This window comes from Bombina bombina, chromosome 3 (genome assembly GCF_027579735.1).
Source record: "Bombina bombina isolate aBomBom1 chromosome 3, aBomBom1.pri, whole genome shotgun sequence".
NCBI lineage: Eukaryota > Metazoa > Chordata > Amphibia > Anura > Bombinatoridae > Bombina > Bombina bombina.
In genome coordinates this window covers 186,827,142-186,843,418 of record NC_069501.1, presented here as the reverse complement: position 1 = coordinate 186,843,418, position 16,277 = coordinate 186,827,142, and the positions used below count along the sequence as shown (strand labels likewise).

Sequence of the window (16,277 nt, the reverse complement as noted above, 5' to 3'; positions counted from 1 at the left end):
CTGCTCTCACCCAAGGTAATCTTGAAAACCTAGCCTGATAGGGAGGCCTGAGCACAGGTTTGAAAATGTATAGATTAAAGGGATATAAATCCCAACATTTTTCTTTCATGATTCAGATAGAACATGCGATTTTAAACAACTTTGTAATTTTTTTCTATTATCAATTTTTCTTTGTTCTCTTGGTATCTTTTGTTGAAAAGCAGGGACATATGCTTAAGAGCCGGCCCATTTCTGGAGCACTATATAGCAGCAGTTTTCAAAGAATGTTATCCATTTGCAAGAACACTAGATGGCAGCACTATTTTCTAACCTATAGTGCTTTAGATGCCTACCTAGGTATCTCTTCAACGCAGAATATCATGTGAACAAAGCAAATATGATAATAGAAATAAATTGGAAACTTTTTATAATTTTATGCTCTGTCTGAATCTCAAAAGAACGTTTTTGGGTTTCATATCCCTTTAACTTTTGCTTATTTATGAGCATGTCCTTACTTTTGTAACTATCTGAAAAGTCTTAAAGAATAATGGAAAAAATAGCTTGTGAATTCAGGAAGATCAAATGAATGTGGTGAAAGTTCAAGTAAAACCTATTCACTGTGAAATATCTTTAAGCGCTTAAATGACCTAGGAAAAGTGTCATGCCTTAACATGTATCTTTTAATAAATACTTTTTAAGCAAGATAACTATTCTGGGTCATTTTATGCACTGGGTCGATCAGCTGCTTACATAAGAGTGGAAGATAAACAAGGGGCGCCAACATAGTGTGAATTGTTCAAACAACAAATATAAAAGTGATGTGCAAAAAACTACTCACAAGGAAAGTGGCACCTTAAATGAATAAGGTTCGATAAAGCAGGCTGACATTCAAATTCCAGCAGTCAGTACGCTGGAGGTCTCACCCAGAGGACCTGTGGAATCCAGATAGGCGTCTAGAAAGTAGCACCCACGTTTTTTAGGCCCAATGGCCGGACCAGGTGAGCTGCAAGCTGATAGGTGTTCTCCTGCTGCACTCACGCCACCGAGACTTTTCTCCAAAACTGACAGTGTCAGTGTATGAAAGGTTCCGTGGTAAAAGTCCTGTTTCAAAAACAAGTGGATCGTGGAAAGAAGCAAAAATACCGGGTCGTGGTAAAAAACAAACAGTATTTATTTTGCAACGCGTTTCTCAGTCTATTCCAGACCGTTTCATCAGGCCATTATGGATCACCTGTGAGATTCAAACCAACTTTATAAGCCTTGTAACATCAAATTATTGTTAAAGTACCAGTCAACACAGTAGATTTGCATAATCAACAAATGCAAGCTAACAAGTCAATACAATAGCACTTAGTCTGAACTTCAAATGAGTAGTAGATTTTTTTTCTGACAATTTTGTTATGTATTTTTCCACTCCCCCAGTACCATGTGACAGCCATCAGCCAATCACAAATGCATACACGTACCATGTGACAGCCATCAGTCTTTCACAAATGCATACACACTTATTCTTGCACATGCTCAGTAGGAGCTGGTGGATTTAAAAGTTTAAATATAAAAAGACTGTGCACATTTTGTTAATAGAAGTAAATTGGAAAGTTGTTTAAAATAGCATGCTCTATCTGAATAATAAAAGTTTAATTTTGATTGAGTGTCCCTTTAAGTTTTGCCTCTAAGTAGTTGTAATTATAGGCCAGTTTATGAAAAATCTAATTTTAATCCCTTTTTTTGATAACTTATTATTTTCATGCACTAGAATAGAAAATAAGTCACTTTTAAAGGGATATAAAAAAAATATTTTGTGATTCAGACAGAGCATATTTTTAAAAGTTTAAAAAGTTTCCAATTTACTTCTATTATCAAATTTGCTTCATTCCTGTGATATTCTGTGTTGAAGAGATACCTATGTAGGTGTCTAGAGTACTACATGGCAGGAAATACTGCTGCCATATAGTGCTCTTGCTAATTGCTAACGTTCTTGAAAAACTGCTGCCATATAGTGCTCAAGAAGATGTAAATTAGAAAGTTATATAAAATCGCATGCTCTATCTGAATCATGGGTTTACTGTCCCTTTAAGATAGTGGCTTGGCTAAATATAAATTGATTTGACTGTTCTTCTGATTTGAGCATTCTGACTAAATTGTTACTTGTACGATACTATATGCTACTGCTTTTTATATGTGTTTTTAGTGTAATATGTTTTTATATTATAACAAGTAACAATATGCAAACAATCATACAATAACAAGACAATGATATGTGTAATAACATTAGAACAATAAATAATGGGGAAAAAGGAAAATAAAAACGTAACATTATAAACAGTAGCCTATTGAGGGACACACTAGTTTTATCGTACAAGAAGAGCAGAGTCTTAGAAAAGGTGAACCAGTTTGTTGTTAGAAATGTTGTAGGGACTGATAAACCAGTGGAGCGATAAAGGTGACAGTATCAGTGGTGAGGTCGCTGCTCTTGTCATTGCAAATGGATTGATGGGGAGCCCCATTCCAATAAAATTCCAAGTTTAGAGAAAAAAACACCTTAAAGGGACAGTCTGCACCAGAATATTTATTGTTTTAAAAGATAAATAATCCCTTTATTACCCATTTCCTAGTTTTGCATAACCAACACAGTTATATTTAAGGGACAGTTTACTCAAAAATTTTCTCCCCTTTAATTTGTTTCCAATAATCCACTTTACCTGCTGGAGTGTATTAAATTGTTTACAAGTAGCTCCTTTACCCTTATATTGGCATTTGAAATAGTTGATTTAGCCTGTGGTATCCCCACCTATTCTGAAAGTTTGTGGCCGCAGGTCCAAGCTATAGATAAGCTTTGTAAACACAGCCAGCAGAAGAAATTACACACCCAGTGGGATATAGCAGTTATAAGGTAATACAATGTTGATTTTCCATTGTTTTCTCCAAGTACTGGTGATTGTTTTATGGACAGATATGAGATAAAGATACATGTATATTTACACAATGTGATAAAATAATGAGATCTTATTATACCTACAAGCTCAACCCATTTTATTAGGTTGTGGCTTCAAAACACAAAATCAGAGCTTTAATATGCACAAATAAACCTTAAAAATACATTTTTTACTCTGCAGTTGGTAAAAAAGGCAATTGTAAACACATTAAGGGAAACACTATTTTACAGTATACTGTCCCTTTAATACACGTTTTCCCTCTGTGATTATCTTGTATCTAAGCCTCTGCAAACTGCCCCTTATTTAATTTATTTTGACAGACTTGCATTTTAGCCAATCAGTGCGGGCTCCTATGAACTCCATGTGCGTGAGCACAGTGTTATCTATATGAAACACATGAACTAACACCCTCTAGTGGTGAAAAACTGGAAAAATGCCCTGAGCTAAGAGGTGGCCTTCAAGGGCTTAGAAATTAGCATATGAACTTCCTAGATTTAGATTTCAATTAAGAATACCAAGAGAACAAAGCAAAATTGATGATAGAAGTAAATTGGAAAATTGTTTAAAATTACATTCCCTATCCCTTTAACATGACACCTTAACCTTAAAGGGACAGTATACACCAATTTTCATGTAACTGCATTTAATAGACACTTCTATAAAGAATAATGTGATACTGATCTAAAAATCCAGTATAAAACCGTTTAAAATACTTACTTAGAAGCTCCAAGTTTTGCTCTGTTAAAAAGGTAACTGAAACACCCACTGCAAGTGGGAAATATCAGACACTCCCCCCCCCCCCCCCTCTCTCTGCATATGAAAATACTCTTTACACAAACAGGAGCAAGCTGGAGTGGGTATACGTCAGTATTCTCCTAAAACTTTAGGACTTGGTTAGGAGTCTGAAAATCAGAGCAATGTTATTTAAAAATAAAGCTGTATGGGCTATATAAATGGATAATCTAAAAAACATTTATGCAGAGTAAAATCTAGTGTATATTGTCCCTTTAACACCTTAACATAATGATTTATTCTAGTTTTACCATGTGTGCTACTAAAATCTTCCATTCAGGAATTATAGGGTCAGCTACCTGTTAACAGCTGAGAAGAATGAGACGCTTAGCACAGTTCACCATGATTTTAAACAGGGCTAACTTATATTTGCAAGATATAGAAGGTGGGTTATTCAAATAGAGATTAAAGGGGCTAATTCTATAGAGCAACATAAAGTACTTTCAATAGTATTGATCACCTGGGCCCAGTAGAGCTGGATTACCACACAATCCTACCAAAAATTCCCACTTCTCCACACTCTCTCCAGCACTCCCCTGGTATAGATAATTGAGTGGAATAGAGGCAGCCAGGAGTAAAATAACATTGCATTAAAGGGATACTGAACCCAATTTGTTTTCTTACGTGATTCAGATACAGCAGCAATTTTAAGCAACTTTCTAATTTATTCCTATTATCAATTTTTCTTTGTTCTCTTGTTATCTTTATTTAAAAAGCAGGAATGTAAAGCTAAAGAGCCGGCCCATTTTTGGTTCAGAACCTGGGTTATGGGTTGCTTATTGGTTTGCTAAATGTAGCCACCAATAAGCAAGTGCTATCCAGAGTCCTGAACCTAAAATGGGCTGACTCCTGATAATAGGAGTAAATTAGAAAGTTGCTTAAAATTGCTGCTCTATCTGAATCATTAAAGAAAAAAAAATATGGGTTTCCCTTTAATAATTAAATAATTGTTTTCTAATATAGACACTGAGATGGAAGATTGTTTTTCTTTTGCAAGATGTACCGAATCCACGGATTCATCCTAACTTGTGGGATATTGTCCTTCCTGACAGGAAGTAGCAAAGAGAGCACCACAGCAGAGCTGTCTATATATCTCCCCCTTAACTCCACCCCCCAGTCATTCTCTTTGCTGGCTCTAAGCAGGAAGGGTAAAGAGAAGAGGTGTTAAACTGTTAGTTTTTATTTTATCTTCAATCAAAAGTTTGTTATTTTTAAATGGTACCGGTTTTGTACTATTTACTCTCAGGCAGGACATAGATGAAGATTTCTGCCTGGAGGATTATGATCTTAGCATTTGTAACTAAGGTCCACTGCTGTTCCCACAGAAGCTGAAGAGTACAGGAAAACTTCAGTGTGAGGAACGGTTTCTTGCTATACAGCAATGAGGTATGTTCAGTCATTTTTTCTGCAGAGACTGTGTTAACTCAGAAAGGCTGACAGTATCCCCTTTAGGGGAAGGGTAAGCAGTAATCCTAGGGTTAAGAGGTTTTACTAGCTTGCATAAAGGGCTTATTTTGTTTATTTTTTTTGGGCACTCAGTTTGTATGAGAGATTGGAGGACAAACATTTGGGTGTTCTGGGAGTAACGTTCTTTATTGAGGGACATTTGCATGAGGGTTCATTTGACTTATATTGGGGTTATTATAACCCACATGGCTTTCAGACAAGGTTTTTTGGATTTGGGTAGGCCCCAGCCACATCGAGTGTGGTGGGCGGGGCCTATTTTCGCGCCTCTGTTGCGCATTTAGTTGTACTGGCAAGCAGCAAGCAACTTCTCCTGAGGTCCTGATATTCATCCTGAGGGCCTAATCGAAGCTTTAACATCATTTTATCGTTCCCTAAGGGCAGGTAGGGCCACAGCAGAGCTTGTCTCATTACTAGCCTATTCAACATGTCTGACATTGAGGAAACTCATTGCTCAATTTGTTTAGAAGCCATTGTGGAACCCCCTCTTAGAATGTGTCCCACTTGTACTGATATGTCTATAACTTGCAGACAGCATATTTTGAGTTTGGCAATGGATGATTCTCAGACAGAAGGAAATCAGGTTTTGCCATCTAGTTCTCCCCAAGTGTCACAACCAGTAACGCCCGCACAAGCAACGCCAAGTACTTCTAGTGCGTCTAATTCTTTCACCTTGCAAGATATGGCCTCAGTTATGAATACTACCCTTACAGAGGTTTTATCTAAACTGCCAGGGTTGCAAGGGAAGCGCAGTAGCTCTGGGTTAAGAACACATGCTGAGCCTTCTGACGCTTTAGTTGCCGTATCCGATACTCCCTCACAATGTTCTGTGGTAGGGATGAGGGATTTGCTATCTGAGGGAGAGATTTCTGATTCAGGAAGGTTACTCCCTCAGACAGATTCAGATATGACAGCATTTAAATTTAAGCTAGAACACCTCCGTTTATTGCTCAGGGAGGTTTTAGCGACTCTGGATGATTGTGACCCTATTGTAGTTCCAGAGAAATTGTGTAAAATGGACAAATATTTAGAGGTTCCTGTCTACACTGATGTTTTTCCGGTCCCTAAGAGGATTTCGGACATTGTTACTAAGGAGTGGGATAGACCAGGTATTCCGTTCGCTCCCCCTCCTGTTTTTAAGAAAATCTTTCCCATTTCTGACACCATAAAGGACTCATGGCAGACGGTCCCTAAGGTGGAGGGAGCTATTTCTACTCTGGCTAAGCGCACAACTATACCTATTGAAGACAGTTGTGCTTTCATTGATCCTATGGATAAAAAATTAGAGGGTCTCCTAAAGAAAATTTTTGTTCATCAAGGTTTTCTTCTTCAACCTATTGCGTGCATTGTTCCTGTAACAACTGCAGCTGCCTTTTGGTTTGAGGCTCTAGAAGAGGCTCTTCAGGTGGAGACCCCACTAGATGATATTCTGGAAATAATTAAGGCTCTTAAGCTAGCTAATTATTTTATTACAGACGCTGCTTTTCATCTCGCTAAGTTAGCGGCAAAGAATTCAGGTTTTGCCATTTTAGAGCGTTATGGCTTAAGTCCTGGTTGGCTGATGTGTCATCTAAATCCAAGCTTTTGACCATCCCTTTCAAGGGTAAGACCCTATTCGGGCCTGCACTGAAAGAGATAATTTCAGACATCACTGGAGGGAAGGGTCATGCCCTTCCCCAAGATAAGTCAAATAAGACAAGGACCAAACAGAATAATTTTCGTTCCTTTCAAACTTCAAGGGTGGTCCAGCTTCCTATTCCCCTGTGGCAAAGCAAGAGGGGAACTTTGCTCAATCCAAGCCATCCTGGAGACCTAACCAGGCTTGGAACAAGGGTAAACAGGCCAAAAAGCCTGCTGCTGCCACTAAGACAGCATGAAGGGGTAGCCCCCGATCCGGGACCGGATCTAGTAGGGGGCAGACTCTCTCTCTCTTTGCTCAGGCCTGGGCAAGAGACGTTCAGGACTCCTGGACCCTAGAAATTGTAACCCAGGGGTACCTTTTAGATTTCAAAGATTCTCCTCCAAGGGGGAGATTCCATCTTTCTCAATTGTCTGTAAACCAGACGAAAAGAGAGGCATTCTTACGCTGTGTAGAAGACCTTTTTACCATGGGAGTGATCTGCCCAGTTCCGAAAGCAGAACAGGGACAAGGTTTCTACTCCAATCTGTTTGTGGTTCCCAAAAAAGAGGGAACCTTCAGACCAATTCTAGATCTCAAGATCCTAAACCAATTCCTAAGAGTTCCATCCTTCAAGATGGAGACCATTCGGACTATTTTACCAATGAGCCAGGAGGGTCAATATATGACCACCGTGGATTTAAAGGATGCGTATCTACACTTTCCTATCCACAGAGATCATCACCAGTTCCTTAGGTTTGCCTTTCTGGACAGGCATTACCAGTTTGTGGCTCTTCCCTTTGGGTTGGCCACGGCACCAAGAATCTTCACAAAAGTGCTAGGGTCCCTGCTGGCGGTCCTAAGGCTGCGGGGCATTGCAGTGGCGCCTTATCTAGACGACATCCTAATTCAAGCGTTGACTTTCCAACTAGCCAAGTCTCACACGGACTTAGTGTTGGCCTTTCTAAAATCTCATGGGTGGAAGGTGAACGTGAAAAAGAGTTCTTATTCCTCTCACAAGGGTTCCATTCCTGGGAACTCTGATAGATTCGGTGGACATGAAAATTTTTCTGACGGAGGTCAGGAAATCAAAGATTTTAACCACCTGCCGAGCTCTTCATTCCATTCCTCGGCCGTCAGTGGCTCAGTGTTATGGAGGTAATCGGACTTATGGTAGCGGCAATGGACATAGTTCCGTTCGCTCGCTTGCATCTCAGACCACTGCAACTATGCATGCTCAAAACAGTGGAATGGGGATTATGCAGATTTATCTCCTCAGATAAATCTGGATCAAGAGACCAGAGACTCTCTTCTTTGGTGGTTGTCACAGGATCACCTGTCTAGGGGAATGTGTTTCCGCAAGCCAGTGTGGGTTATAGTGACGACGGACGCCAGCCTACTGGGCTGGGGTGCAGTCTAGAATTCCCTGAAAGCACAGAGTTTGTGGACTCAGGAGGAGGCCCTCCTACCGATAAATATTTTGGAATTAAGAGCGATATTCAATGCTCTTCAGGCGTGGCCTCAGCTGGCCTCGGCCGGATTCATCAGGTTTCAGTCGGACAACATCATGACTGTAGCTTATATCAATCATCAGGGGGGAACAAGGAGTTCCTTGGCGATGATAGAAGTTTCCAGGATAATCCGATGGGCAGAGACTCATTCTTGCCATCTAGAACTGGGAGGCAGCTTTTCTAAGTCGTCAGACATTTCATCCGGGGGAGTGGGAGCTCCATCCGGAGGTGTTTGCTCAACTGGTTCAGCTATGGGGCACACCAGAATTGGATCTGATGGCGTCTCGTCAGAACGCCAAACTTCCTTGTTACGGATCCAGGTCCAGGGATCCTCAGGCAGTACTGATAGATGCTCTATCAGTACCCTGGTCGTTCAACCTGGCTTATGTGTTTCCACCGTTTCCTCTCCTTCCCCCTCTGCAAGAATCAAACAGGAGAGAGCTTCGGTGATTTTGATAGCGCCTGCGTGGCCACGCAGGACTTGGTATGCAGACCTAGTGGACATGTCATCTCTACCACCATGGACTCTGCCACTGCGACGGGACCTTCTGATTCAAGGTCCGTTCAAGCATCCAAATCTAATTTCTCTGCAACTGACTGCTTGGAGATTTTATCAAAGCGGGGTTTCTCTGAGTCGGTCATAGATACATTGATTCAGGCTCGAAAGCCTGTCACCAGGAAAATCTATCATAAGATATGGCATAAATATCTTTTTTGGTGCGAATCCAAGGGCTACTAATGGAGTAAGATCAGGATTCCTAGGATTTTGTCCTTTCTTCAAGAAGGATTGGAGAAGGGGCTATCAGCTAGTTTTTTAAAGGGACAGATATCTGCTTTATCAATTCTACTGCACAAGCGTCTGGCAGATGTTCCAGACGTTCAGTCGTTCTGTCAGGCTTTAGTTAGAATCAAGCCTGTGTTTAAACCTGTTGCTCCGCCATGGAGTTTAAATTTAGCTCTGTTTCTAGTTGCTATCTCTTCAGCTCGAAGAGTTTCTGAGCTATCTGCTTTACAATGCGACTCGCCTTATCTTGTTTTCCTTGCTGATAAGGTGGTTTTGCATACCAAACCTGGGTTCCTCCCTAAGGTTGTTTCTAACAGGAATATCAATCAGGAAATTGTTGTTCCTTCTCTGTGTCCTAATCCTTCTTCCAAGAAGGAAATTGTTGTTCCTTCTCTGTGTCCTAATCCTTCTTCCAAGAAGGAACTTCAAGGCTTCGTGCCTTGAAGTTTATTTGCAGGCAACCAAAGATTTTCGCCAATCTTCTTCTTTGTTTGTTGTCTATACTGGAAAGCGTAGAGGTCAAAAGGCTACGGCTACCTCTCTTTCCTTTTGGCTTAAAAGCATCATCCGTTTGGCTTATGAGACTGCTGGCCAGCAGCCTCCTGAAAGAATTGCAGCTCACTCCACTAGAGCGAAGGTTTCCACATGGGCTTTTAAAGATGATGCTTCTGTTTAACAGATTTGTAAGGCTGCGACTTGGTCTTCGCTTCATACCTTTTCCAAATTTTACAAATTTGATACTTTTGCTTCTTCGTAGGCTATTTTTGGGAGAAAGGTTTTGCAGGCAGTGGTGCCGTCCTAAAGCTTTGGTATTGGTATCCCACAAGTTAGGATGAATCCGTGGACTCGGTACATCTTGCAAAAGAAAACAAAATTTATGCTTACCTGATAAATTTCTTTCTTTTGCGATGTACCGAGTCCGCGGCCCGCCCTGTCTATTCAAGACAGATAGTATTTTTTATGTAAACTTCAGTCACCTCTGCACCTTATAGTTTCTCCTTTTCTTCCTTGGCCTTCGGTCGAATGACTGGGGGGTGGATTTAAGGGGGGAGCTATATAGACAGCTCTGCTGTGGTGCTCTCTTTGCTACTTCCTGTCAGGAAGGACAATATCCCACAAGTTAGGATGAATCCGTGGACTCGGTACATCGCAAAAGAAAGAAATTTATCAGGTAAGCATACATTTTGTTTTATTAAAGAGAAACATTTTATTCCATTGATCTTTATCTGATTTTACATTTGTTTTACCTTATCTTCTTTAATTTTGTTCCAGGTTAATGGTTTGCGTTTTTCTCTTTCACATATTGATGCTTTAAAAGAAATTTGGCGGGAAGAGCCTATATGTGTGAATAATCTGCCTCTGGAATCTGACCGTGACAAAGAAAACCTTGCAATATCTCTGTGGACTGAAGGGCTATTGGCTGTCACGCCATAAACCGTTTTAATACAGTATATATTAAAATCTATTTTTCAATTACTGTATTGATATTTTTGCACACAAGATATTTTTGGTGATATAGTTTAAATCTGAAAATGTAAAATTAAATTTTCAACTTTATATTCTAATGCATTTTTCAGATAAACGAAGACTAATGGTGCCAAAACAATGCCAATAAAAATGCCCTTCGACTGCCTGTTTATAATATGTAGGTGCACGGCAATTTTTCAAATGCTGGGTTATTTCATTTTGATCAACATCAACATTTAAAGTACTAAATTTGCTCTTAAAGGGATATGAATCCCACATTTTTTCTTTTGTAATTCAGACAGAGCATATCATTGTAAAAAAAAAAAAGTTTCCAATTTACTTCTATTATCAAATTTGCTTCGTTCCTATGATATTCTTTGTTGAAGAGACACCTAGGTAGGTGTGTGGAGCACTACATATCAGGAAATAGTGCTGCCATTTAGTGCTCTTGCATATGAATAATCTTGCAAAGCTGCTGCTTTATAGTGCTCCTAACACATGGACACTCCTTAGCTTATGTTTCTGCTTTTCAACAACAGATACCAAGAGAATGATTTTTTATAATAGAAGTATAAAGTTGTTAAAACTACAAGCTCTACCTGCATTATAAAATATATTTTTTGGGTTACACGCCCCTTTTATAGTAAGAGGTTGTCAACTGCAAACCACTGTTACATATTTGATAGAATTGATATTGTTGATAAAAAGGAGACAAAAAAAAACATACAATGATCTCTCATTATGTGCCTTTATTATACACAAATGCAGGTATTTAAAATGGCCTATGTGGAATCTTTCTAGTTTGTGTCTACCTGAAAATACAAGTTTTTCTTTAAGTATATATAGTTGTGTACTGTTTTTTTAATAGGTCTATGATTCTTAATATTTAAATATTATATACAGTAATATATTGGTGTGAAACAAATGAGCATAAGCAAATTAATTATTGTTTTCTAAAAACTCGGTTATCAACCTTTTATAAAAACTGTGCCAAAGTAATGTCCTTTTTAAAGGGACATAAAATTCAAACGTTTTTTCATGATTCAGACAGAGCCTACAATTTTAAACAACTTTCAAATTTACTTTTATTATCAAATTTTCTTCATTCTCTTGATATCCTTTTTTTGAACAAGCAGCAATGCACTACTGGGCTAGATTACACGAGTGGAGGGCTGTTGCGAGAGAGCGAAAAGACGTTTATCACGGATCTTTGTGATCTTCAGAAGTAGTAGCGCACGTATTGCAAGTTGAAAGTAGATGCATTTGCTCGAGCACAACTGAATTTAACGCACTTTGGGATAACTGTTTCACAAAAATAAATTTAAAAGTACAGTTACAATCATAATAGCACCATATAATATATATTTTTTTTTTAAATTGCAATAAAAAGTTAGAAGGGCTCGAAGATATGGGGTCTCAGATGTTAGAGAGAAAAAAATGGACTGCAAGTCATGTAGCTGAAAACATGTAAAAGCATATTTATCCATATATAAAGGTTTTAACTATGTATGTACTGTAAATATTTCACATTCCAATGTTCTTCACATATGAAGAATGTTATATGTATGTTTATATAGAACTGATATATATATATATATATATATATATATATATATATATATATATATATTTATTCTACTAGATACGACGACTCCACAGATTCATCCTTACTTGTGGGATATTATCCTCCTGCTAACAGGAAGTGGCAAAGAGCACCACAGCAGAGCTGTCTATATAGCTCCTCCCTTGATTCCACCCCCAGTCATTCTCTTTGCCTATACTAAGTAATAGGAAGAGGTAAAGTGAAAGAGGTGATAAAATGATAGTTTTTATTTTCTTCAAGCAATACTTTTGTATTTTAAATGGTACCGGTGAGTGCTATTTTTCCCAGGCAGCAGATGGATTAAGATTTCTGCCTGGAGACTGATGATCTTAGCAGTTGTTACTAAGATCCAGAGTAGTTCCCACAGAATGGCTGAGGAGTACTTAAGAAACTTCATTGTGAGGAACGTTTTTCATGCTACAAGCATTGAGGTATGTTCAGTCATTTTTTTCTGGAGAGACTGTGTTATTTCAGAACTGGCTGACAGTATTCCCATAAGGGAATGGGTAAGCAGTAATCCTACATGTGAAATAGAAGGGTATTACTGGGACCTGTATGTTTTGGGCTGAAAAAATGGTTGACACTGATGACATTTTATGTTTGGAAGACAATTAATGTTTTTTGTGTAAGGCAAACGTTTTTATTTTTGATGGCACTGGAGGGTTCACATGGCTTTCTTTAAGACCTGGGTATATGGAAACCCACATGGCTAGGTTCTAGACCGCTTTATAGCGGTTTTTACAAGGCAGTGAGACATTGATGTAGATGGGCGGGGCCTAATTTTGCGCCTCAGATGCGCAGTTGAATTCCCCATGCAAGCAGCAAGCTCCAGCTCCGGTGGGCCTCAAAGGAAATATTTGGCCTTATCGAAGTGTTAGAGTGATTTTACAGACCCCTGAGGGCAGGTAGGCGCCACAGCAGAGCAGTGGCGAGGTGCAGGGGGTTGATTGGTTAATTTCATAACGTTTTTTGAACAACGTTTTTGTCCATTAAGGGTTAAGCATACCTTTCTTGTGGTGCAATCTTAGCTGGCAAGATAAGACGCATAAATACTAAAATTGGGATAATTATATCATTTTAGAGCAGTTTTGGAAAAATTGTACGCTTTACCGTTTTTCAGATTGTTATTTTTTTCACTAAATAAAGTGTTTTCAAGCCTGTTTGTGGTCATTACTAGCCTGTTTTAACATGTCTGACAATGAGGAAAGCCAATGTTCTATGTGTTTAGAAGCCATTGTGGAACCCCCACTTAAAATGTGTCCCTCATGTACTGAAAGGGCCTTACATTGCAAAGAACATATTTTAGCTGATAAAAGTATGTCTCAGGATGATTCTCAGTCAGAAGAGAATCAGGTTATGCCATCTAATTCTCCCCAAGTGTCACAACCTTTAACGCCCGCTCAAGCAACGCCTAGTACTTCTAGCGCGTCTAATTATTTCACCCTGCAAGATATGGCTGCATTTATGTCTACTACCCTTACAGAGGTATTATCTAAACTGCCAGGTTTACAGGGTAAGCGCAGCAGGTCAGGTATTAGAGTAAATGCTGAACCCTCTGATGCTTTATTGGCCATCTCCGATGTACCCTCAGTGTTCTGATTTGGGGGTGGGGGAATTGCTGTCTGAGGGATAGCTTTCTAATTCAGGAAAGATGTTCCCTCAAACAGACTCAGATGTGACGGCCTTTAAGTTTAAGCTTGAACGCCTCTGCTTGTTACTCAGGGAGGTTTTAGCGACTCTGGATGATTGTGACCCTATTGTCATCCCACCAGAGAAATTGTGTAAAATGGATAAATATCTAAAGGTCCCTACTTACACTATTGTTTTTCCAGTCCCTAGAAGAATTTCGGACATTGTTACTAAGGAATGTGATAGACCAGGCATTCCGTTCTCTCCCCCTCCTACTTTTAAGAAAATGTTTCCCATATCTGACACCATTCGGGATTCGTGGCAGACGGTCCCTAAGGTGGAGGGAGCTATTTCTACCCTGGCTAAGCGTACAACTATACCTATTGAGGACAGTTGTGCTTTCAAAGATCCTATGGATAAAAAATTATAGGGTCTTCTAAAGAAATTGTTTATTCATCAGGGTTTTCTTCTACAACCTATAGCGTGCATTGTTCCAGTAACTACTGCAGCAGCCTTTTGGTTTGAGGCTCTAGAGGAGTCTCTTAAGGTTGAGACCCCATTAGATGATATTTTGGATAGAATTAAGGCTCTCAAGCTCGCTAATTCTTTTATTACAGATGCCGCTTTCCAAATGGCTAAATTAGCGGCAAAGAATGCAGGCTTTGCCATTTTAGAGCGTTATGGCTTAAGTCTTGGTCTGCTGATGTGTCATCTAAATCCAAGCTTTTAGCTATTCCTTTTAAGGGTAAGACCCTATTCGAGCCCGAACTAAAGGAGATAATTTCAGACATTACTGGAGGTAAAGGTCATGCCCTTCCTCAGGACAAGACGGTTAAAATGAGGACCAAACAGAATATTTTTCGTTCCTTTCGAAACTTTAAAGGTGGACCCTCTACTTCTTCCTCCGCCACCAAGCAGGAGGGGAATTTTGCACAATCCAAGTCAGTCTGGAGACCTAACCAGACCTGGAATAAAGGTAAACAGGCCAAGAAGCCCGCTGCTGCTACCAAGACAGCATGAAGGGGCAGCCCCCGATCCAGGACCGGATCTAGTAGGGGGCAGACTTTCTCTCTTCGCTCAGGCTTGGGCAAGAGACGTTCAGGATCCCTGGGCATTAGAAATCGTGAGGTAACAAGGATGGGAGTGGGCGCTAAAAAAGCTGAATAGGCAGGTAAGCTAAGTCAAATGTATTACAATAAAGCAGTTTAATAAAAAACACTTTAAAAAGAACAAATATACAATTGAAAACGATTCATGGATCCATGGTGGAAGTAAAAATGGACCTTTTGGTTTTACCAACATAAAAGACCGGGCACGAACACAGTAGGAGATAAATTACCCCTGTAGAATTACAGTTAAAAAAGTATTTGATGTCATAGCGTTTTACACCATCTACAGAAAAGGTTTGGTACTATCCATATGGGTACAGTAAACACAATGGCCGCAAGAAAGGCTGCAATGGCTGCAAGAAAGGCTTTCAGTTTAAAAGATAAGTTGGTGAAAAGCCAATTTATCAAAGGGCCATCAAGTTCTGATTGGCTTCGTAAAAATAAAGGAATTAAGGGAAGCTTTCCTTGCGGCCATTGTGTTTACTGTACCCATATGGATAGTACCAAAACCTTTTCTGTAGATGGTGTTAAACGCTATGACATCAGATACTTTTTCAACTGTAATTCTACAGGGGTAATTTATCTCCTACGGTGTTCGTGCCCGGTCTTTTATGTTGGTAAAACCAAAAGGTCCATGAAGGACCGGGTACAAGAACATAGAAACGACATTATAAAATTAAGGGACACTAATGTGGCAAAACATTTCTCTTGTAAGGTGTATCCAGTCCACGGATTCATCCTTTACTTGTGGGATATTCTCCTTCCTAACAGGAAGTGGCAAAGAGAGCACACAGCAGAGCTGTCCATATAGCTCCCCCTCTAGCTCCACCCCCCAGTCATTCTCTTTGCCGGCTTTAAGCAGTCCCCTAGCAATGATGGAAGTAACCAAAATAATCAGGTGGGCGGAGGATCACTCTTGCCACCTCTCAGCAATTCACATCCCAGGAGTAGACAACTGGGAAGCGGATTTTCTAAGTCGTCAGACTTTTCATCCGGGGGAGTGGGAACTCCACCCGGAGGTATTTGCCCAGCTGACTCGGCTATGGGGCACTCCAGAATTGGATCTGATGGCGTCCCGTCAGGATTCCAAACTTCCTCTTTACGGGTCCAGGTCCCGGGATCCCCAGGCGGTGTTGATAGATGCTCTAGCAGCGCCTTGGTCCTTCAATCTGGCCTATGTGTTTCCACCGTTTCCTCTCCTTCCTCGTCTGGTTGCCAGAATCAAGCAGGAGAGGGCGTCGGTGATTCTAATAGCACCTGCGTGGCCACGCAGGACTTGGTATGCAGACCTAGTGGACATGTCATCAGTTCCACCATGGACTTTGCCAATGAGGCAGGACCTTCTACTTCAAGGTCCTTTCAAACATCCAAATCTAATTTCTCTG

General features: G+C 39.9%; 1 protein-coding gene across 1 annotated transcript in view; it reads left to right on the top strand.

Annotated features, from left to right (window-relative positions):
• RIOX2 (ribosomal oxygenase 2) overlaps window positions 1-11,392 on the top strand; it is a 231,024-nt gene extending 219,632 nt beyond the window's left edge. The window contains exon 10 of the mRNA XM_053706047.1: window positions 10,357-11,392. Coding sequence (XP_053562022.1) covers window positions 10,357-10,518 — 162 coding nt within the window. The 3' untranslated portion in view covers window positions 10,519-11,392. The remainder of the gene's footprint in view (window positions 1-10,356) is intronic.
• Window positions 11,393-16,277: the final 4,885 nt, after the last annotated feature.